Raw genomic sequence first — 25,500 nt, 5'->3', positions numbered from 1 at the left:
ATAATTAATTATTATTTTTTTAGAAAAAAATTGTATTAATGAACTTTTATTTTGTTGATAAAGTTGTATTAATTAACTTGAAAGCATTCAATACACATAATAAAATATATTTTAAGGCGTGCACCGATTGCGAATGATCATATGAGTCATCCAAAAAGTAGCACAACCACGAATTATATATTAAAAAAAAGGGGAAAAAAAAAATAGTGCAACCGTAACTAGCTAGTCACACTTTTTTATGATTGGGTAGGAAGAAAGGCGTGAATACTGCAATTACTAATTTACTTCTAAAAAGAATTACAAAACACTCAAATCAATTAGGATTCTATTTTAGAAATAAATTCATGCATTATACCAAGTCATGGAATAATCCTGTAAATTATAATGAAAATCCTTAAAAGCCTTCAACGCGTAGTGGAATCTATATCTCAATTACTAAGAAGCTACTGTGAACCTGTAACATTCCTTCTCCCATTATCTACCTATCTAAAAATAAATAAATAAAAAAACTGAAAAAGAAGTCGCAGAGAAACTTCTCTTCTTGATCATAACAAGTACTATAAATTGTTGCAAGTTATACACATTCTCCATTAGCTCTTAACATCATCCTGCCTCTCTTTTGCAAACAACCCTAAACTCATTTTCACAAAATATACACAAGTAAATAAACTCTCCTTGTGCTGTTTAGTCCTCGTGTTCACACACACACTCTCTCTTATCTCTCTATTTGTCTCCCTTCCAGTCATGTCTACGATGAGGTTTCGAAAGCCTAGCGAGATAGCTATATGTGATGAAGGACAAGAAGACTGGTGGTCCGTCTCCAAGACCCACAAGCGCAGATGGAGAACGGCTTTCACGGCCATATCTTTCACCAGGCTCCTTTTTTCTTTGTCCAAGAAAGTCCTTGACAAGGATGGCTCTCTCTTGCGCACCCTTTCCTACGTTGCCATTGATGTGCAGCGTATAAACGAAGACTCCCCACTGGACAGCAAAGCCATTACATTGCTTACCGTCGATCCAACAAAGCTTCGTGACACGGTAAGGGACAAAAACTTTGAGTCTTTAAGTGAGTTTGGAGGGGTAAAAGAACTTGCTTTAATTCTTGAAACCGATGTAAAAAACGGTATCAATGGTAGTGAGGCTGATCTTATTCATAGACAGCATGCTTTTGGTGCCAACAAATACCATAAACCACCACAAAAAAGGTTTATAAGATTTGTGTTAGATGCATTAAAAGATACAACTATTATAATATTATTGGCATGTGCTGTACTCTCTCTTGGCTTCGGCATCAAGCAACATGGCTGGAAAGATGGGTGGTATGATGGCGGGAGTATCATTCTCGCTGTCTTTTTGGTTGTTGCTGTGTCTGCAGTGAGTGACTTCAAACAATCAAAGCAATTTCAGAAGCTTTCAACAAAGAGTAGTGATATAACAGTGCAAGTTGTGAGAGATGGGAGGCGCCAACCTATATCCATATTTGGCGTTGTTGTGGGTGATATTGTGTGCTTGAAGATTGGTGATCAGATTCCCTCTGATGGGTTATTCTTGGAAGGGCATTCCTTGAAGGTGGATGAGTCTAGCATGACTGGTGAAAGTGACCAAATTGAGATCAATCAAAGGAATCCATTTATGTTATCAGGCACGAAGGTCACAGATGGGTTTGGTTTCATGCTTGTCACTTCTGTGGGCATGAACACAGCGTGGGGCGAGATGATGAGTTCAATAAACCGTGATTTGAATGAGGAGACACCATTACAAGCACGCCTCAACAAGTTAACTTCTTATATTGGTAAGATTGGACTGCTGGTGGCTGCACTTGTTCTTCTTGTTATGTTGATCCGGTATTTCACAGGGAACACTAGAGATGACAAGGGAAACAAGGAATTCAATGGCAGCAAGACAAAGTTTGATGATGTGATGAATGTAGTAGTGAGCATTGTATCTGCTGCTGTCACTATCATTGTGGTGGCTATTCCAGAGGGCTTGCCATTGGCTGTTACTCTAACTCTGGCTTATTCTATGAAATGCATGATGGCTGATCATGCTATGGTCCGGAAACTATCTTCTTGTGAGACAATGGGCTCAGCTACAATAATCTGCACAGACAAAACAGGCACTCTTACACTAAATGAAATGAAAGTTACAGAGTTTTGGTTTGGAAAGGAAGCAGTGAAAGATGACACTTTTGCGGGTTTGGCAGGTAATATTCTCAAACTACTACATCAAGCAGTTAGCTTAAACACAACTGCTACAGTTTACAAACCACATTCTATAGCAGTTCCAGAGATTTCTGGTAGCCCAACTGAGAAAGCAATTCTTTCTTGGGCTGTATTAAATTTGGATATGAGTATTGATGAAGTAAAGCAGAATTATCACACAATCCATGTAGAGGCCTTCAATTCAGAGAAAAAGAGAAGTGGGGTTTTGGTGAAGAGGAACAATGAGAAAATTATTCATACTCATTGGAAGGGAGCTGCTGAAATGATACTGGCCATGTGTTCATCTTATTATGACAGAGAAGGGGTGCTGAAAGTAATGGATGAGGAAGAAAGGTTGCAGCTTGAGACTATTATTAAGAATATGGCACAAAAAAGCCTGAGATGCATTGCATTTGCCTACAAAGAAGTTGAAGAAGAAAGTGGACAAGCTCCTGAGAAGCTTGAAGAAAATGGGCTGACATTATTAGGGTTTGTTGGCTTGAAGGATCCATGTCGGCCAGGAGTCAGTGCAGCTGTGGAGTCTTGCAGAGCTGCTGGAGTGAATATCAAAATGATCACTGGTGACAATGTGCATACAGCAAGGGCTATAGCCCTTGAATGCAAGATTCTCAATCCTGATGAGGATTTGGATAATGAAGCAATAGTTGAAGGGGTGCAATTTAGAAATTACTCACCTGAAGAGAGAATGGAAAAGATTGATAAAATCCTTGTAATGGCTAGGTCATCTCCTTTTGACAAGCTTCTTATGGTACAATGCTTGAAGAAGAAAGGCCATGTGGTTGCAGTCACAGGTGATGGAACCAATGATGCACCTGCACTAAAAGAAGCAGACATTGGGCTTTCCATGGGGATCCAGGGAACTGAAGTGGCAAAAGAGAGCTCAGATATAGTCATCTTGGATGACAATTTTACCTCTGTGGTAACAGTATTGAGGTGGGGAAGATGTGTATACACAAACATTCAAAAGTTTATTCAGTTTCAGCTCACAGTGAATGTTGCTGCCCTTGTTATCAACTTTGTTGCAGCTGTTTCTTCTGGTAAGGTGCCTTTGACTGCAGTCCAACTATTATGGGTGAATCTGATAATGGATACATTGGGAGCATTAGCCTTGGCTACTGAGAAACCCACTAATGATCTTATGGCAAACCCGCCTATTGGTCGATCTAAGCCACTTATAACCAAAATCATGTGGCGGAACCTCATGGCACAGGCTGTATATCAGGTAACCATCTTATTGGTTTTACAATTTAAGGGAAAATCCATCTTTGGTGTAAAGGAGAGCATTAAGAGCACCCTCATTTTCAATACATTTGTCCTCTGCCAAGTCTTCAATGAATTTAACGCAAGAAAACTGGAGAAGAAGAATATATTCAAAGGGATACTTAAGAACAAGCTATTTATAGCAATTGTTGGGATCACCATAGTTCTTCAACTAGTGATGGTGGAGTTTCTGAAGAGATTTGCCAATACTGAGAGACTGGATTGGGGGCAATGGGGTGTTTGCATTGGACTTGCAGCTTTGTCATGGCCAATTGGTTGGTTTGTAAAGTGCATCCTAGTTTCAGGTAAGTAGTTGGGAAACCAAAGAGCTTCTATGTAAATATTCACTTAATATCTAGCTATTACCTCATCATGTCATGGATGAAATTTTCTTCAATAGTTTATAAAAGATAAAAAAATATTAGTTCAACTTTTCTATGGAGATTTGCTATTATTTTCAGTTTACTATTCATATTTCTCTCAAGTTGATATAAGGTAAATTCTTAAGATGTAACCAGTAACTACCTTATGGAGGAAGACTGAAAAAGTCATTTCCAAGGTCGTAATATAAGTAAATACCTAGTTCTCTTTTTGCATTAGCAGAATTCTGTATGTGGTTTCTTAAACTAGGATATATTTTGATGCAACCTATTATCCCATATACAAGTAAATAAAAAGCCCGGGTATGTGGCCAGCTAGGTAGGTAGACAGGAGTTTTTTTTGGGGGGGGGGGGGGAAGGAATGAAAGAAGAATAATATTAATGAAGTGATTCCAGAAAAATGTATTCACAAGTCATTTGTAAAAGTTACAGTGACATATTAGGCATTCTCCTGAATAATTTAAAATAAATGAATAAAATGAAAGAAACTTCCTTTTAGTAGTAACACACATATATAAGCAAAAAAATTGTAATAATATCAAAGAGCAGTTAATGATATCAAATAGTAAGGGAAGTGCACAGCCTAAAATTAAGATGACCATGATGTGCATTGTTCTACTAAGGGAAGTGATGAGACTAATCCTCTGAAAAGATCATTCAAGATGAAGATATTTAAGTTTGGCATTGCTCTAATAAAAAAGATCCCATATAATGAATCATTTACAGTCCTCACTGTAAAAAGATAGAGGGTAAGCATTTCAAAACTGTTCTGAATTATTCTTTCTGGACAGGATGGTCTCAGATCTCAAAACCATGCATATAAAGGAAGATATAGAAATTGATTCTACAAAGATGGCCCCCAACGCCCTGCTCTGATTCTGGGCACTTTAACCTCATGAAAAATTTACTATTTGACATGTTTTGAGTAAAAAACTAAAGAATAAAAAACAAGTTCTGGGTCTGATTAACGGGGCATGGTAAAAGAAATTTTAAGTTAATTTATTGTATTTAATTTGAATAAGTTTGTCGTTATGTGTAACATATATACACAAGCATTTGCAAACTTTCATAGCTATAGCATTGCAAGCCAATAAAAAAGAGTCTCCCTAGATTTGGCAAAAGCAAAAGATCTCCTAACGTAATTCGAATGGGGCTAACTAGATGTGAATCGGTGCAATAGCCAATAGCAAGGGCTATCGCATGGTGCGATAGCACTTTAAATGTGAGAGAGAAAAGTTAAAAAGATAAAAATTTAAATTTCTGATCTAAGTATTGAGATTAATAGTGAACTTTTTAACTTTCAATCCCTTTTGGTAGTGTGTATGTATATATATACTTTCATTTTATTCTCCATTTTTTTTTTGGGTTTCTGGATGAAATTCAAAAATTAGGAAAAACTAAAAAAAGATACATATTTGCAATTTTACCTAAGCCATTCATCTAATCATACGAAGATATTAACAAAAACTGCTTGATAATGTGAAATAGGATATACTCAACACCATCTGACCATCAAAAGTAATTACACATCTTGTGTATTCCAATTAGTCCTTTGTTTTAACTTTTAATAAATTATTTTATACACAAAAATCAATCAGACTCATTGTATATGTATAATCATTATGGAAAGGGGAAAAAATAATAAACTAGATTTATATACATAGGAATACTATTATGGTAATGTGAATTTATGAAAAGACAAAGTTTAGCTACAAAATGTTATAGCCAAAGGCTACAACCTTACTCAATAAAATAAACATTACTGCATATTTTGAAAATCTAACCATTAAATTACATGTTCTTTACGCTCTAATACACATGTCAAATTTTGTGTCAATCAGATATTATTTACTATATGATTTATAAGTTTATATTTTATGCATAATTTTAAATTACAAAAACTTGTAATTTAAACAACTTATTGATGACATAGTTTTTAATCTTCAATGGTGAAATTACTACAAAGTTACTGTTGAACACCATTTTGAACCTCCGCATAGATAGGACCCAAGATATGGCCTAAAGATTCTCTGTCTACTTGTCTAGAAAAATGAAAGGGCCTATTTTTTTTTTTTTTTTTTTTAACCTTTGATTTTTTTATAGTTACAATGATAGTGGCTTCCTAATCAAATTGCAGATTCTGGAAAAGCCTTCCTACATACTGAATTAGCTTTTGGGAAAGGAACTATGAGCTCTTTTGCCTAGTTGTGTCTGCAATTTCCCTTTATGACGTGTATGTTGTATATATTTCAGGAAAAAAAAAAAAAAGAGAGAGAAGATGTCTGGATATGCTCTTTTTTTTCTTTTTTTCTTTTGAGAAACTGGATATGCTCATTTGAATTAACATTAAGGGGAAAAAAAATACATCAACATATACGTACCATGGAATGCCCATTTCCTAGAAAAGTTGTCCATTCCAGCCTAAATATAAAGACAATAGTGACAATGAGCAATGCCAAGCTGATAAAAATCTGCAATTCAGTGGGGTTTTGAACCTCCAAGAATAACAAAAACAACTAGGATAATAACACACTTTCTAGTGCCAGTAGTAATAAGGAACAGAATTCAAAACATGAAAATCTACATATGGATATATCTTATATGACAAAATTAAAGGGCCAATCTTCATTTACTTTACCTTATGCTTTACACAGAGGATCAAATAGCAACTATGTGGAGCATCAAAAGGGAGGTTGAATGATCTCTGTGAGGAAAAGACCAGGTTCATGAATACCTTTAAGAAAACCTTGCAAACTTATTCAGCCTATCAGGGCTAGTGGTGCTGAATGATCTGAGTCAAACAGTGTCAGCAGAAGAAGCGTCTTGGCTGCAACATAATCAATGGTTTGTGTAAAGCATAGGGTAATTAAAGAGCCAGAGTCAATATCAAGATGATCAGTAGAGACAATCACTCCAAAGCTATAGCTTGTTAGTGCATGATTCTCAAACATCATGTCTAATATGAATTTAGATGGTGAAGCAGAAGGGCATTTTAAATTCAGAAATTGCTTGCCTGAAGAGCAGATTGAAAACATTAATTCCTTTATGATGATAGATCCCACCATTTGGACAGGGCTTAGATGGCACATGCTTGAAGCAGAAACTCCATATTTGTGTAAGTCAAAGGCCTTGACCAGTGACATGCCTGCTCTGAAAGCAATTGAGTTATAGGAGTTCAAGGCTGTAGCGTGGCAAAGGAGAGTTCAGATACAGTTCATAGATGACAAACCTACATATGTATTAAGATGTTGATGATGTGTGTACAGTGTATTATGCCAGCAAAAAGACATTCAAAAGTTGTCCAGTTTCATCTCATAGCCAATGTCCAATTTATTTTGATGAAGTCCAACCTAGAGCAGTTGACAAAGACACTCATAATGGATTCTTTGTAATCCACTGCCACTCGGCAACCTTCCAAACATGGCTAGAGTCAGAAGTTATTTTATATCTAATGTGAATTTTGCAAACATGTATCATTACAATTGAAATTCTTCATTTAGCCTAAGAGGTAGCATAATGTGTTAGGGACCACCAGTGTTGGTAAAAGCATCAAGTGCACTTAAGCACATAAGCCTCTTGGATCTTAGACACAAAGTGCAAGCACACACCTAATTGAAGTAAAACACACATTTTTCAAATATTATATAAAATAACCTCTAATAAAAATATTAATAGCATATAATTTTTTTTTAAAATTAATAAATCAAGATAGTAATATATTGCCTATGAGCTAATTTAGATAGTACAATTGTACAAAGTTTGTAAGTTCAAATTTTACATAAACAAGTTATAGAAAGTTTATATAAAACAATTAATATAATCATCTAGTGCTTATGAAGACCAACTATGATAGCTATGATCAAATGAAGGATATGGTTCAATAAATAAAAAAATCCCAAAAGGCAAAGGCCAAATAGCACTTACTATTCTTCGTATCTTTATGTAGACATTTTTGAGTGTGTGTGTGTAATAAAGCACTTTAAGATTTTTTTTTTTTTTTTCCTAACAAGTCAATGGTCCATGACTCCCTGCAATTTCCTTTTAAGTCTGAAAAATTAATTTAGTGATTCATATATATATACTTTTTTTTAAAGCATGCCTTTGTGCTTCTTCAAAAACCATTAGAAAAGTGTACCTGAAGCATGCTTTGTTAAATGACTATTCTTTAACCAAAAAGCGCTTAGACCTTGGGGCTTTGAACTTTGAGCTCTAAGCACACTTTTTTTAACAACACTGGGGACTTCTTCTCATGAAGCAGAGGTTACTAGTTCGAATTTCTTCTTCTCATTCTCCACGGGGTCAGTTTACATTTGGTTCCTCCAGTTATAAGCCTAGTCAATGGGGTTCCTCCAAAATAATTTTCATGACTTCCTACATGTCCATGCAAATCTGCTTTTTGCCATTGTCATGTTGACAAACCCCATTGACAAGGCTTATATCTGGTGACCAACTGACCATTCATCAACCCTAAAATTTAGAGGAGGTTTCATCTTCAACATACAAGAAGGTTAAGAATACCACTATTATCAATAGCTTTGACCATCCACAAGTTTTTGTTAGCTTAATTATAAAAATAAATAAATAAATAACGCCAGAAAAAGGTAACCTATATAAAAAATAGTAAGAAACAAACCTCTGCCAATATGCTGAAGCAAGGGCAATGAAAGGCTTGTAATGGTATTGAAGCTTTGTCCAAAGAATTGGTTTATTAGGAACATTGCCTCTCCTGCTAGCAGTCATGAGTATTTCTAACATAGAAAAGTACAAAATAGGATACCAGAATAAAATTCTCAGTTCTTTAACCATTTCATCCTTCAACTCTGTTAATAATTTCCTGATGAGTTCTCTGATTTTAGGTTCTTTTGAGCACTGAATCAAAATAACTAAGACTTATATCTTAGGTTCTTGAATTGAAGTATATGTCTTGATTCTTTTCATGTGTTTCAAATACGGTGTTCACTATGTGGTTATGTAACAAAACTATTGGACACTGTGATTAAGAGACAACTGGTGAAATGATTTTCCAGAGAACGCAAGTCTAGACTGCTAGGAACCATTCTAGCTACATTAGAATCCGATCTTCATAAAGGGTCACAACAAACGCTAACTCAAAGAAGTATTGATGTTTTGTAAAGAAAACAAAACTTATTATGGCCAAACTCCAATATTTCATATTCCGCAGATGTATTGTTCTAAGAATAAAAGAAAATTGTACTGAACTACATGTCATGAGAGCTTGATGCATCATTCTGCATATTTCAGTAAGAAATCTGCTTTCCTAGAAACAATCTGTGCAGATGATCTTGATTTCCTGAGGACTAGATTCAAACAACTTTTTGTAGCCTTCCTGAGTATTAGTCCAAAAGGTTGTGCATTAATCTTAGTCACATTCAAGTAAAAAATCATGTGAAAAGAGCTTAAAGTACTAAAAGGTAATGTAGCTTAAATCATTATAATGGTGGTAAGCAGTTAAAACTCAGAACCTGCATGCATAATCCTGTAAATATACATAATACAAGTCATAAAAAAAAATATATATATATATATATATAAAATAATAAATAAATAAATAAATAAATAAAACACTAAATCTTTAGGAGTAGAATACCCCAACAACGTAGACATGAGAATAATAGCATTCATCGAAGAAAAAGATTCACCTAAACAACTAATAGAGAAAAATGTGATGATTACACTTTCTTCTGGATAAACTCAGGAGATGGAAAAATAAAAGAATTTGCACATGATGGGGCAGCCTCTAACAACTTAGGTGCCAACGGACCACAATGGTACAAGCTGCATAAGGAATGTAGCAACACATGGAGCACCTGCTGCCCAACCTTGGCTTCAAAGCATGTATGATGCAGAGCTCCAATGATTATCTTCAAACCTGGTCTGCAATCAAACCATTGCCTTACTTGGACTTGGGCAAACAGGTTTTAGTAAATACTACTGTCAATGTGTTAATGTTTTTTTTATTCCCCTGGAATTTCAAGAAAAATAGATGTTCAACAACACTTCTTTGTCCTTATTTTTCCTTTTTCTTTTGGGATCAAGGTTTACAAAAGTACACAATTAGTTTGATAAGTAGCTGAATGACTAAAGGACAAGAAAAGAATACTGATAAAATTGTTGTGAAGCCAAAATTTTGATATGAAGAAGGGCCCTGACTAAGAGTTTATTGACACTACCGACATTGTGGCACTTTTTCTTTCTTTCTTTGCATTTTATGAATAAAAGATGAGTAAAATTACTTCATAGCCTATTTTTGTTCAGGATCAAGGTATAATGTATCTGGATGACTCAGGAACAAGAAAAAAATAAGGTGTACACAATGTTTAATTAAGTTTGTTTGCTTAAAGGTGAGACAAAAAGTGACTTTAAGCAAATAATATTTGCTTTAAGCCACTTTTTGACTCAAAGCAAATAAACCAGCCATATGCACATTGGATCGAATGAAGGCCCATACCAAGCGTCTTGCATTGGCACTCATCCCGGGCTAAACATCATAAACAAGAAGTAACCAGCATAGCAAAAAGTAAACCTAAGGTAGGTTCTCTTTCCTTGATTCATAACAGAATTCAACCATCACATTGTTCATAAAATTAACTATGCCCTACTAAAGCTCCCTCATAGGATAATTGGCCTATGACACTGATTAATTATCTATCTCACTTTGTTTTGATAGGTAAATACAAATCACGTACCCAGTCAGGATTAAACCCATGTCTTCACTTCACTATCTACCCCTTGTTTATGGGAGGCAGGAAATGTCATGTGGCCCACAAACCAATGAGGCACTGACCATGTTGATTGTAAATCTTAACAGAACATATAAACCATGAATAGCCCAGGGAGGGATTTAACATTTTTCATTTTCTCCTAAGTAACAACAAAGTTTGGGTTCAAGCGATAGTCCAGTAGTATTCGCACCCTTTGTGATGTCTAATATCTGGGGTTCGAACCACTATTCAACTAAAGAAAAAAGATGACAAACAACGTTCTGAACATACAAAAATATGGGTAATCCAAAGGCTGCTTATGTTTCCAGTTACCTATACCATGTACCTAAATCTTGTAGTCTGCATGTAATCCGTTTCCTAAAAAGTCTCAGTTGAGTGTTCATGATCTTATGTTCCCAATTCATGTGGAAAAAAAAGGTTGTTAGCGTTTTGAACTGTTTCAAATGAAGGGTGTTACAAGTCTGCACATGGGTCCATTACACAGGAAGATGAAAAGTCGGGTTCAATGTGTTTATACGGTGATTTGAAAATAGTGGTCCTTTCTTATGAATTTCTCTTTGCAACAGAAACACAGAGTTTAGCCACATTGTTTTCTAAAGAAATGCAGATAAGCAGATTCATAATTATTATTCACAACGATGAGTATAGAGAAAGGAATTTGAACTTGGCTAACCTGGAGGTTGAGTAAATTATCCAATTTTCCAAGAGTATTGCTCTCTCCTCTCACATAATTTGGAATTCCACTAATTAAATTCATAATAAGTGAGATAAGACACTATTGTTCATGAAGTACTCAATAATTTTGTTTCCCCTCAAAAAAAAAAAAAATGTAAATAATTTTGCTTAATGATGTATTTGGATGTAGAGGAGAAGAGTAGAAAGGGATGGGTGTTTATTTAACCTTGTTTTGAAGTCTTTTAAAGAAGGGGAAAGGGTTGGAGGAAACCTTTTTTTTTTTTGTTTTCTCTTTTTAAGATTAGGGTCCGGTTAATGTGTGCCCTTAGGGCACACATTAAGTTTTTTGTTTTTGGAAACATTTTCTCGGAAATTGAAAAACCTGTAATTACTTTTTCAATTCTCGAGAAAATGTTTCCAAAAACAGAAAACTTAATGTGTGTCCTTAGGGCACACATTAGTAAAATCCTTAAGATTATTAGAAATATTTATCACCGCACACCTTTGATGCAGTGGTCACTTCACAAGTATAAATACTTGTGGGGTGTGGGGGGTAAGGGTCGTGGTTAAAGTCTCCAAGAAGAAGCTTCACACACATATATACTTAGATTAGGTTAGAGTAGAAATTCTATCTTGTATAAAAAAATAAAAAAATAAAAAAAAAAGATTATTAGAAATATTTATATGTGAAAACATAATATCTTTGTACTAGTTTAGAGAGAAACTTTTCAAACTCCTCATATATCTTTATATTGAGTATGAATTTTGAAAATCTAACTGTTGAATCACATGTTCATATTATATCATTCATACTTGCAAAATTTCAAGAACACCAAATATTAATTGCTATGTCGTCAAACAAATGTTAAAATTTCATGTTTTTGTGGTCTAAAATTGTTTATAAAAAATAAGTTTATTGATCAAATAATAAATAACATCTAATTTAAATAAAATTTGATATGCATGCTAAGAACATAAGAAACATGAAATTCAACCGTAAGATTTTAAAAATTCACACCCAAAAAAGAAATATATGAAAAATTTGAAGTGTTTCTCTCCAAACTAATTTGGAGAGAAACTTTGTTCTATATGAAGCCCTTGCAACTGGAACTCATCCAAATGATTATTGGTATTATGAATATTAGGATTTAGGATTCAATTTATATTATTAGATTGCTTTACTGATTATATATGAGAAGAAAAATATATGATTTATATATTAAACAATAAGGTAATTTTCAAAGAAAATTTTGATTTTTTTTTTCCATAAGCGATTATATTTTGTTACCAAGTTAAATATTTCATGTTTAATTACCAAGGTAGTAATAATTAACTCAAGGCTTCGTAAGTTTTCATATCTTAAATGACTGTTAAGCACATTTTAGAGCACTTGATTAGTACTTTAGTTTGTACTTTCACTACTGGTTTCATATAGTGGCTAGGTTAATGGTCCGATAACCGGTGCCACTGGTTTTGGTGGTTTGTTCTTGATTTTACATGTTACATCAAACACCTAAAAATATTTTACATTGAAACAAATAGAGCATAAATTATATAATCTAGTAGTTAGGATTGCATAATGGAATATTTTATGAATTATAATATTTCGTTATGGACCTTATAGTTTAATTGAAAGAATAATAGTAGAGAGTATTTGCACGGTTTTAAAGTTTAAAGAGGAATGAAACTACCCAAACATAAAGGGGCCCAATCTCTACTTTTACTATAGGTGAAAAAATTTCTTCTTCTTTAAAAAAAGCCCAAGAAGACTGTTTGTGAAATGGCTCACCAAATTTTACTAAACCAAAAGGAAAGTCTAAGAACATTACAAAATATTACAACATTTTAACAATCCCTTTATTTTCATCTGTGATGGATCTGATATTTTATTTTATTTTAACTTATAAGGAACTTACACCTTAATAGTTGTGAAAATATTGTAATAACAACAAAATGTCATTTTATCAAAAAAAGAACAAAATGTCATGAACTTTTCATAATACAATACATTTATTTTTACTTGTGGTGGATTCCGATCTGATATTTTATTATTTCATTTTATTTTGATCTATAAGGAATTTACACCTGTATCACAATATTTTCACAATATCTTTATGTCAGTTGTGGTTGATCCTGGTCTCATATTTTACTATTTTAATTTATTTTATTTTGACTAATAAGAAATTGACACATCAACAATTGTTAAAATATTATGACAATTTATTGTATCAATATAACAACTCCTAAACCAAAATAGGTATATAAAATAAAAAAGCCAGCTCACCAAATTCACCAAAACCAAAGCTACTTTTTTATTATTTTTTTTTTTAGAAAGAAACGAAAGCCACTTAAGAAAGTAGCAAGCTTCCAAAACTTGACTAAACTAAAAGTTACCATTCCTTATGGCCCCATAGAAATAGAAATAGAAATAGATAATAGAAAAAAAAAATGGCAAGACTATAAAATTCAACACAGAATTTTACAATGAAAAAAAGGCTGGCAAGAATATAAAATTCAACACAGAAGGCTATGTTAGTAATAATTTTTGTCTTTTGTTTTCAAAAACCTTTCTTGAGAATAAAAATAAAAAACGGTTTTATTGTGTTTCCAAAATTAAAAACAAAAGTGAGCATTTCTTGTGCCTATTAACTTTTTTTTTTTTGGGAAGAATGAAAAAAAAAAAGGTTTAGTTTTAGACTATTGACTAAGTGATGAACCAATATACAGCGTTTTTTAGGCTAATCTATAACTTTTTATTAATAAAATGTAAATATATGTGTCTAATATAAACAATCCCATGCCAGCATAGCAGGTACATGTATTTGTTGCCAGACTAAAACAAGCTCACTAAAGTCTAAACACATTGTCATTGTATCTTTCAAACATAAGACCAAAACCTAAACATGATATCTCATTTAACTTTAGGCTTGGATAGTTTCTTCATATATCATTGGTAATTGATGTTCATTGCTCAAGCTTGTCATGTCAGGTAATTTTGCGTGTTAGGTTGTTAAAATTGTATGGTTAAATGATTAAATTTACCATATCTTAATAACTTAAACTTTTAAAACAATCGGTAATTTAACATGGTTTAAACTATTGAGATATGGTAAATTTAATCATTTAGGGTCTGTTTGAAATCCGCTTATTTTGCTGAAACTGAAAATTTTTTACTGAAAGTACTGTAAAAAAAAGTAAAAGTTAGCTGAAATAATATAGTGAGACTCATAAATAATACCAAAAAGTGTAGTGAGACTCATGAATAGTAGCAAATATAAGCTGAATAGTAAAAATAAATTGGTAAAATTAATCATGCCAAACGAACACTTAATCACACAATTCTAACACTATCCCTCAAATGTGGGACAAAACTACATTTTAATAGGTGAGGCCCAACACATGGAAATTTAAATGGTATCAAAGCATAAGATCCTGAGTTCAATTCTTGTCTCTTCCACTCTACTTCTCATTTAAATTCCCATATGTTAGACACCACCTATTAAAAAGTAGTTTCGGCCTGCACGTGAGGGTGAGTATTAGAATCGTGTGGTTAAATGATTAAATTTATCATATTCCAATAGTTTAAACTTTTGGAAGAATCGGTAATTTAACATAGACTATGAACTAAAGAAGATTTCATGGATGATAGGAGGAAATTAGAGGGAGGGAGGAGAGAGTGGTGGGTTTGGGTTTGGCCACAAGTATTAGACTTTGTTATTGTGCTTTTGTTTTTTTTGTTTTTTTTTTTTTTTCATCAACCAAGACTTAAAGCCTAGACTTCATTAAGTTCACTTGGTTTCTCTGTGTTTTTGTAATTGAAAACAGGTCATTAGCTGTTCTCAGTTTCTTTTGAAAATTAAAATTTGGAAACTGTTTTTGTTTTTTTTTTATTTTAAGTTACCAGACAAGTTTTTTGGTCTAGAAAATAGAAAATAGTTTTTGAAAAAAGAAAAATGAAAAAAAAAAAAAAAAAAACATAGATGTCAAAGCTTGACTAAATCACTAAAAGTTACTATTCCTAATAACTTGTTGGTCCTTTTTATATAGTTAATAGAAAAAAAAAAAAAAAAAAAAAAAAAAAAGAAAAAGAAAAAAGAGGTTGGCAAGACAAGACTATAAAATTCAACACTGTATTTTACAATGAAAAAAGGCTGGCAAGACTAAAAAATTCAACACAGAATTATTTATTATGGGATGCCTATTTTACACTGTTTTTATAAACTGAAAATATGAGTTTAAGTCAGGGCCGGCTCAAAGTCTAGGCAAGTTAGGCCTAGGCCTAAGGCCCCTACTACAAATAAATATTTACCCTTTACAAAAAAAGGCCTCCATCTCATTATAAAATGTCAAAATTTTTATAAAAAATATGAATTTTTTCAAATTGTTGTGCACTTTTTATTATTAGTGATGTTAGGGATATCACAAATTTTATTATAGATTTACAAACTGACATGTTACCAATAACAAAAAAGCATTTTAAATATCCATTAATTACATTATTAAAGCTCATCCTTCACTATTATTGTCACATTATATTGTGAACATTTTGTAATACCTTTAACATTTTCTTCTTTTATTTCTAACAAGGCTTTAAAAAAAATTTGCAAATGTGTTAGATCATCAATAATGATTAATCCTCCCTAGTAGTTTGAAATTTTAATATTTGTAAACTAATCTACTACAAAACCACACATCAATTAATATCATAGATTATAAATGTAATTAACTGTATATGTATCATTATATATCCAAGATAAATTAATTTTCGTTTTCTTTTTCTTTTTAAATTCTTTTTGTTAAATTAATTTTTCAACTATGATATTCAATTCTCTATATGAATAAACCTTAGTTTTAGTTAGTATTATTCATTTAATTGTGTATTTAATACATCAAATTAACCTCAATTTGATTTATAATAAATAATTTTATTTAATTAATATTTATATAAAAAAGACCCCACATATATATTTTGCCTTAGGTCCCAAATTAGGTTGAGCCGGCCCTAGTTTAAATCACATTTTCAGTTATTAAAAATCAAGTGTGTGTAACACACCGGGAACAAGAGTTTTTTCCCTTGTCTATAATCTATATATGAAGTTGTTCTAAAGGATGAAGCTGTTTCCTCCGAGATTAAATGGAGTCATCTGATGGTTGATGTGACTTCAAATCCTGTCGTAATGTTATGAGCCACTGAACTGTGTGGTTGTTCACTTGATCTTGTGCGTGCTGCTGAACTATTTCTAGAGACTACATTGAGTCCATAGGCTGCATTGAAAATTGGCTCACCTAATTTTCTGCGGTACAGAGCAACTATTATGTAATTTTACTGATCTTGGCAATACATTTTTTAGATGTCAGTTTGCTGGTTTAGCTCAAATTAAAGGTCGTGTTTGCTAAGTTATGAGCTTGTGATTAATTGCCTTGGAGTTTTTGGTATGTTTGACATTCAAGAATACAATAAAACCTTGAGGACAAGGTTTTTTTTTTTTTTTTTTTTTTTTTTTTTTTTTTTTTTTTTTGAAGGGGAGGGGAATTAATGTTAGAAATTTAAGTTTATATATGTGTAAATCTCTCTTTTGGAGTTTTGGAGACTTGAACTCCAGCCCTTACCCCCCACCTCATAAAAACTTTGTGTGGTGGTCATTTTAGAAAATTTTTAATACTACTTTAATGGAAAATATAAAAAGTTGTCAAAAAATTTTTTTTTTTTTCATAAAAAAAAGTTTCTAAAAGTTGTTACCTTAATGCATTTTGTCTCTCTCAATCTCTTTAATGGAGGGTGATTGCTTCAAATTTAGTCAAATCTCATATATTCTCAAACATTTTTCTACAATTCTCATCAGTCCCCTTTAGGAAGGAGTGGCTCTTAACATGGTTAGTGTATGACACTAAAGAAGATAATTTTCTTAAATCAAACTTGTATAACTTGCTCAATTAATTAACTCAGCCTAACTCGTTAACAAGTTAAAAATATTTTGAAAATTAACGAACTAATCATGAATATAAAATTTGCATTCAGTCTTAAGGTCGAGCTCATCTTGAACTCAATAATAAAGTGAATAACCAAACTTAATCAAGCACCTTTATACTCATCTAGATTAGGCATGCCTACAACCCTAGTAATAGCAATATAGCATATATAGATGCCAAGAGCTTTGTAATTTAATTAACACATTCATGTGTTTTCAATAGAGACGTTTAGGGTTCAAATTTCTTCTCTCTCAACTATTGAACTCTTAAAAAAAAAAAAAAAAAAAAAAAGGATATACAAACATTTTTTAAGGCCTTTTTCGTTGGCTATTATAAGAATAACTGGACTAAACCCATATCTTTGTAACTTCTCCAAAGAAAGAGGGGTGGAGTGAGGAGCTAGCAACACCAAAATTCCATTTCTAAGAGTGCAAGACACTCATAGACTTGACCGTAATGGATTCTGCGATATTGCCTTCCTCAAGCAAGTTTGTTCAAAAGTTTCCAGCTTTTTCTTTTTCTTTTTCTTTTTTGTCTCACATTTTACTAAATCAGCATCAAAATTAAAAATTTGAAACTAAATTAGCTTTTATCCTTTTTTTCTCACTTTAAACAAAAAAAAAAACTACTAATCGAAAATGATAGAATGCCAACATTGAAAGACATTATGCTTACTATAGAAGGAATGTATAAATTAAGTTTGCGATTCATACATCACCATCCACTAGTAGTTGAAAGACATTGTGGGTTACACTTAGAATCATTGAAAGTTTATATATTTGAAAAGCAGTATGAATTATGAAACACAACTGAATTTCCAAGCACGTTCTGACCAAAAAGTTATTTTTTATTATTATTATTATTATTATATGAGAACTATAGAAAATTGAGATATTCCTTTCTCATCAAGATTTTAGGAGCCAATTTTTGCGTGGAAATTTTCTGACACTTTAAGCCGCGTTTTCAAAAAAAGCGGCTATAGCCCTCCAAAAACGCGGCTAAAAAAAAGCGACCATAGACCCGTGTGTTTTTTAGTGAAAGCTTTTCTATGCAACAGCATTGATTCTTTCCCTTTTCCTTTTTCTTTTGTCTGAAACACACACATGGAAACTTTGTTTTTTTGGGTAGAAAAAGCGATGGTAGTATTTTATTGAGTATTATAAGTGTAAATGATAACTATTGTCCATTATAAAAAGTGCCTTTATCTCAAAATTAATAGGTCGCAAGTAGGGGTGTTCGTGGTGCGGTGCGGTGCGGTGTGGTTTTGAGCCATTTTTAGCACCGTATATGCATATCACACAGTATATTATATCTACATACATTTTTTTAACTAAATTATGTACAGTATTAAACAAAAGTATTTCGAAATATATATATATATATATATATTCTATAATTTAAAGTAATAAAAGAAAACATGTATTAAACGTTTTGTGTATTATATTTGTACAAAAATATATATTATATGTATGTATGTTTATTATATTTCAATCTAAAAATACTACATGTATGTATGGATGAATCCTAGGTTGCTTTTCTTTTCTTTCTTCTTATTTTTTTCTTTTGGAGAATCTAATCCTTCGACATTGCATAAAGAGAAGCACCAATAGTTCTTCTTTTTCTTTTTTCTTTTTATTTTGCTATTTCTTTTATAAATCATATTTTTGATCTACCATACTAACTTGGACTTGACCCATAAAATTCTATAGTTTGAAGCGGATCTACGTTTTCTACCTTTTCCATGTTTGAAGCTAATAAGCTATTATTTTGATAGTTTTAAAATAATGGCTTAGAAAATTTTTAACTTTCAAAAGCTTAAGAGTCACAAATAAAATAAGGTGATTCTTAAATAATAATAAAATAGAAGCTTTTTTTATTTAACAATTTTTTTTAGTTGATAATTCAATAGTTACAACAAAGGAGATGATATTTCAACCCTGAGAATGTCTTAAAAACCCCAGGTGTGCCAAAATAAGTTGATTCTTAAATAATAATAAAAATAGAAGTTTTTTTTTTTTTATTTAACATTTTTTTAGTTGATAATTCAATATTTACAACTAATAAGAGGATATTTGAACCTTGAGAATGTCTTAAAATTAAACATTAGAAGTGCCAACTAGTTAAGCTATAAAACTCTTGGTAAGAATAGAAAAAGTGAACAAAAAATTAAAAACTTTAATTTCATTTTATATATGTTATAAAGTATTGATATACATTTAATATAATTCTAAGAGTATGTCCTTGTAATGCAAATGTTAATCAATAAATGAGTGTAAAATAAAATATAAATATGACCAATATTATTGAAATTGCTCATTAAAAAGGATTATAATTAAAAACCACCTGCGACACCTGATAAAAAAAAACCATAGGAGTATGTAATTCCCAAAGATCAAAATAATGGAGGCTAACCATATTAAGTAGTAACATAAGTTTTCTCAAAATAATTTTTTAAAAATAAATAATGAAACTTCTATTAAATTTTGTGAAAGTTTTATAATAAACTTTTAACTGAGATAGTTTTTTAAATTTACTAAAAAATTTATAATCTATAAAGTAAATTATATTAATAATTTTTGTCTGAAATTGTAGGGTTTAGCACACTGTTAATACAAGTGCACGCCTCACCTCACCACTAGTTTTTCTCCTTTTTAATTTTTCTTTCTTTTTAAACCACTAAAACTCAAAAGTAAAATTGGGACAAAAAGAGTGAAAAATTCATTTGAGTTTAAAGTTAAAATAAAAACACAATTTTAAATAAAAAAGGACGTGCAAGAAATGAAATGAAAATTTTTGCATATTTATTGAAATTGAGAATTTGATAAAAATGGAGGTGAAAAATGATTAAAACCATAACACCCCCCCCCCCCCAACCCCCCAAAAAAAAAAAAAAAACACCAACTATATATGAAAATAAAATTTAATACCTTTAAAAAAAACCATTTAATACCTATTATTAAGAAAAAATGGAGGTAAAACCTTTTTTTTTATTATATACAATATAAAAATTCCATTTTAGCATAATCTAAAAATATATGTGTGTCAATGTGTGAAGCACTTTCTTGGAGACTTGAATATCGGTCTTTGCCTCCCACCCCCACCCACCCCACAAAAACTATTAGCCATGTAAGTAAAATAACATCGCTTCCATCATCTTTGGGGTAAAAAAGTCAAAAGACTCAAAACCCCATTGTTTTTTTGGTTAATCTATATATATATATAAAACCGAAGCATTTGCTGCTTCCACAATTTTCCACGTCAGCATTTTTTTTTCTAATTTTTAAATCTGATTTATTTCTTTTAATTAAATATATAATATATATACCCCCCTTTCTCAATCCAAATAGTCTTCCCATCAGCCTTCACGTCACCCTTTTTTTTTTTTTTTTTTTTTTTTTTTAACGTTTTATCAATTTAGAACCCTAATACAAGTATAGGACTCCCTCTTCAGCCTTCACGTCCAAACCCCACAACCTCTGTGTTTTCTCATATACGCTGGATCCTCCTGCCGCCACCATGAATCACCGCCACTGCATCGATTTCTCTTTGCCTCTCCATCGTCGTTCAATCCAGCCCATCATATTCTATATCGGCAAATTATTTTGAGGTAATTAAAACATGTTTTTTACTCTCCTTAATTTCTATATATTGCTCTCTCTCTATCCGCTTCAATTTTTCATGGAATTTTGTTAGTTTGTGGTTGTGGGTTGCTCTGGATTTAAGTTTTTTTTTGTTTTTGTTTTCATGGAATTTTGTTGATTTGTGGTTGTGGGTTGCTCTTGATTTAAGTTTTTTTTTTTTTTTTTTTTTTCTTTGTAGGTTTCCACATTTTCTTCTTCTTCCTTCGTTGTCAAATCTATGGCAAAGAAGAATCATGAAATTTTTGCCGGTTCCACACAGTTGTAGGTAATTTTTTTTTTAATTCTTTCATTGCCGCACAATACATAACATAAGCACGTTTAGGGCTCATTACTCAATCTCACCGACTATTGTTTGACAAATCCTCTTCTTTCTCCTCAGTCTTATTAATATGTAGAACTCCCTCTGGCCTTTCACTAATTCGCTTTATGGTCGATTCAAGCCTTTGCACACCCAAATTATTATCCAACCTCTTGCCAGCGTCAGACCCCTTTGGGCGTTTAATAGAATTTAGTTTTGGGTATTTTGGTTGGCTGGTTTTGATTTACCTAATTAGGTTAGATTTGGTTTTAATTAAGGTTTTGATTTGGTCTCACACTTTATTTGGTTGGCCTTACCAGGTCTGTTTTTGTCTATCTTCTTCTAATTTTTAGAGACCCTGTTTTGATTTTGATTTTTATTATTCTTTTTTTTATAACAAGATATATTTTTGATGGTGGAATGCTTGAAATGAATAACAGAAACCAGTAGGCTGTAATGGTTCTTCATCGCATGAGAGGAGAATAGAGGCAACCCCATTACCCTCAAAGTGTTCGGCAAAGTGCTAAGGTATAATCTATAATCAATTCTATTTTTTTTTTTTTTTTGGTTATGTGATAACAAAATTATAATTTTAATTATCAAATATAAAAGTTGAATGCTTCTATTAACTATATATGATGGCTTAGATTGATTTTATTTGTTATGCATTATTTGTTTAAAGGGTAGTGTTTGTAGTTTGTGGGGGAAAAATAGTGAGATATTATTACTAGAAAAAAAAGGTCCCTGTTTCCCCCTGACTTATAACATTCTACCGTAGTGGTGGCTATCACAATTAGATTGCAAAACTAATTTATTACCAGTGCCAGGTATGAGTAGATGGAATCCACCACCTGCTATATGATTTAAAGTATACTAGGCTGTTCATTTTCTGCAAAATACTGATGTTGTTGGTTTAGGAATTGTTATAAAAGGTAGCTTTGTGCAAATAATTGCAGGTCCTTCCAAAAAATATTAGGGCTGTTAGTTGTGTCCAGATTTGATCTTAATGTTGGCATTTTTATGTTATTTTTGAAATAGAGTTTAGCAAGTGATCTTTGCTATGCAATCTTCTAACTCCAAATTTCATAGCTACGGACTTTTAGTTGCTGCTATTTTAATATTTTATACTCTGTTGCTAGGATTTCATTAGTGGAAATTCAATTCATTCCAGCCAATCTCAATAGGGTTGTAATGTTAGCTAATTATGCAAGGTGAGGATATCTTCATTCTCATAATAATATTGATTTTTTTGATTGTTATTGAAAAATTGTATGAATCAAATTATAAATAATTGTGGGTTTTTATTTAGTATGTTTGGGATTCAAGCATCTTTATATAGCTATTTTATTTGTTTTATTAATTAGCTACTATTAGTTTCACTATGTGTGTGTGTGTGTGTGTGTGTTAAACTGTTAATGATGGCTGGTACAATGATAAAACAATCACATAATGGACGAAAATCTATATAGTTGAGGGTATCATGGTGACATTGCTTCTTTGTTTGCTATTGTAACATTGTCATTTTGTAGAACTTTTAAAAGTCAACATGAATGATTATAGTTAGATTCTGAATCAATAGTTCTGAATTTGTTGATGAAAGTTTTATTTGAGTACTTTCAATTTGTCAATGGAATGTTTTTTAAGTTAAAAAAAAAAAAAAATTAATGTGGGATAGTTTATCATCCTAATATGATGCCACTCAATTTTATTTGGTAGTTTATACTTTAGAGCTAATTCATGATAATGTCTTTCTAATCATGATTGAGGTTATGCATTTATATGTTTCCAATTATTTGAAGTATGTAGTTTCATTCTCAAAGGTTCTCGCTGCATTATATTGAACTAGACCTGTTTGTGTTTTGAAATTAACTTGAACTCTTATTAAAAACATGGTTTTGTGTCTACTCTATGTGAAACACCATAAAGAAGTAAACTTTGACCTTTTAGTTTTAAATTATTAATTTAAAAAAAAAGTTTTTTATTCACTTAGATTTCTCTGTAGTCAAACTAAGAAGGGTGAAGGAATTTTTTTCCTTAAAAAAAAAAAAGGAAAAAGGCTTACAGATTTTATGAGATGTATACATGTTGACTATGATTTTTATGTTGTAGAATGATGAAAAGAACTGAGAAGGAAAAAGGACTTTGTTTAGGAGACACTTGAAATAGGAAAGAAGCCTAAAGGTTGCTTCTAATGTTGCTGCACTTGGATGATTCAAAAATTATGTAGACATGTGCTTATGCATGATATGTGATGTTTTGTTTTGTTTGGAAAAATTTATATTTTTGAGCTTCTTCAATAAATGATTTTATTTTTTTGGAGTTATGTATATATGTGTAATTGTTATTTACCTTAATTCTTACCTATTAAAAACATATCATCTATCCTGATACTGGAATATCTAGATGAAAGATTTCACTTTATCCATTGAGACCAAATTCAAACATGCAAGTGATTCTTCTACCAATAAAAAGATGGACAGTTTGCAACATGCGATTGATTCTTTTACCCAATTTTGTAGTCTAATTTGCAAATGATTCTAATTGTAAAGCTGAACAATTTGTGACTTGCTTTGGATCCAACGATTTTATGTATGATACAATATATATTTATATATATATATATTGGAGTTGATCTCATTTTTAGCAATTTTCCGTGCATCGCACGGGTTAGCGACTAGTTTTTTAAAAAAGAAACCACACCATTTCTTTTTTTTTTTTTTTATAAGGGGAAAATAATCTGATTTTATGTTGTGATACATGATGCAAGGCTAACTTTCGAACTTGAGGGATTAGTTTCCATTTATTTATAATATATATATATATATATATAGAAAGAGAATTAGATTTTCACCTCATTCATCTAAAATAACAAATTATTGAATTAAACTAATAAAGAGAAATTGATGTCATATATATTTGTTTGTGAGAAAATAAATATCAATTAATGTGTTAACCTGATGATATAAAAAGTAATCATCATAAAGTAGATACTATAAGTCAAAATTATATAGTATTTATGAAAAAAAAAGTCAATGACTCTATAAAAAAAAGTTTATATTTTTAGAGATAATTCAAATATAAAAAGTAATAATACTCTATCAAATTATTGAGGTCACACCTTATTATAATATAATATATATATATATATATGATATTAAATTCAATAAAAATGTGGTGTAAATTCAAGATTTACACCTTCCAATCCCAACATGTCATATCACCATATTATAGATTAAAAAATAGAAACAACCACACTTAATCAATTCTAACATCTATTTGAAAATCCAACCAAATTGGAAGTTTTAAGAAATGTTATTAGACGTGATAAGATGTATTGAGTAAGTAAAAAACTAATGTAGTAATCTCTTATTATATGATGTAAACACGAGTTTTATATCTCACCCTTACCAAATTTGGACTCAGTATATATAAAATAAATTTTCTATTTGAAGAAGTATGAAACTATATGCATAAAAAAAAAAAAAAAAATGTATGTCATACAAAGTTAATATTATTCGTATAATAATTTTGATAGTTAATCACACATAAAGTTATGGTAGCTATTTAACATATAAATATATATTTTACTAATAATATTTTATGAGAACTTATTTGTTAAAGGTAATATCCATTTACTAAAAACTTCTAAGAGTAATAACGAATATCATCATTTTTTAAAAATAAGCGACTGATTTTTGCTAAGACATTGTCACAATATTTAAATTTTCATAATAAATGATGGTATAGGCTACAATTGAAGCTCCTCATCAAATACCTTCAAATATACACAATGAAAATTTTGTCATTCATACTTTTTTCTTTATCATTTTACATTAGTCTAGGTGCAAGGTTTAGCTTACTTAGTTTTTAATAAATACCCATTTTAGGCAAGAAAAAAAAAAATAACAAAAGACATGTGTCATCGAATTTTCCATTAGATAGATTACAAGTTTCAAAGATTTAAACCTAGAAAATCAATGTTCTCTAGGTAATAAATAAAACACCTTATATCAAAATTCAAACTTTCTAAGTATTATTACCATCTAAAACTCAAAATACATGAAGCAAATTTTTGGAATGTTAAAATTTAGTGAGAATATTTTAGACACTACACAATGGATATATTTTAAAAATCATAATCTTTCATTAGGGTTTAATTGAGAGAATAACAATATGACATATTATTTGCTCTTTTCCAAAATATTAATGGAAAAATTACTTGATTTTAAAGTTTAAGGAGGAATTGTAAATTACCCCAAACATAAAGAAAGAAAAGTGTTTTTATCCTAAGTTTTTTATTTTTTATTTTTT

At 31.1% G+C, this 25,500-nt stretch overlaps 1 protein-coding gene and 1 long non-coding RNA gene across 4 annotated transcripts; both read left to right on the top strand.

The window, feature by feature from the left end:
- The first annotated feature begins 607 nt into the window (after positions 1 to 607).
- On the top strand, positions 608 to 6,699 carry LOC115967685 (putative calcium-transporting ATPase 13, plasma membrane-type). Its single transcript, XM_031086823.1, has 2 exons — positions 608 to 3,787; positions 6,517 to 6,699. Exons 1-2 carry the CDS (start codon positions 745 to 747, stop codon positions 6,561 to 6,563), a joined length of 3,090 nt encoding a protein of 1,029 aa, XP_030942683.1. The 5' UTR covers positions 608 to 744; the 3' UTR covers positions 6,564 to 6,699.
- Positions 6,700 to 20,680: 13,981 nt separating this feature from the next.
- Positions 20,681 to 23,581, top strand: LOC115966240. Of its 3 annotated transcripts, none has more exons than XR_004086370.1 (4): positions 20,681 to 20,857; positions 21,630 to 21,717; positions 22,329 to 22,400; positions 23,299 to 23,581. It is a non-coding gene; the product is annotated as an uncharacterized LOC115966240 (long non-coding RNA). The 3 variants fall into 3 exon arrangements; XR_004086369.1 differs by lacking the exon at positions 22,329 to 22,400 and adding an exon at positions 21,070 to 21,156 and having other exon boundaries at positions 20,696 to 20,857; positions 23,299 to 23,568; XR_004086368.1 differs by lacking the exon at positions 22,329 to 22,400 and having other exon boundaries at positions 20,696 to 20,857; positions 23,299 to 23,568.
- The last annotated feature ends 1,919 nt before the right edge of the window (positions 23,582 to 25,500 follow it).

Source organism: Quercus lobata, chromosome 11, assembly GCF_001633185.2.
Source record: "Quercus lobata isolate SW786 chromosome 11, ValleyOak3.0 Primary Assembly, whole genome shotgun sequence".
Taxonomy (NCBI): Eukaryota; Viridiplantae; Streptophyta; class Magnoliopsida; order Fagales; family Fagaceae; genus Quercus; species Quercus lobata.
The sequence above is the reverse complement of the archived record's forward strand: the minus strand, read 5'-3'. Positions and strand labels throughout refer to the sequence as shown.

Coding starts and splice junctions, on each gene's coding strand:
- LOC115967685 (XM_031086823.1), top strand. CDS start 745: ATGTCTACGATGAGGTTTCGAAAGCCTAGCGAGATAGCTATATGTGAT. Junction 3,788..6,516: donor AAAGTGCATCCTAGTTTCAG/GTAAGTAGTTGG, acceptor TGCTTTACACAG/AGGATCAAATAGCAACTATG.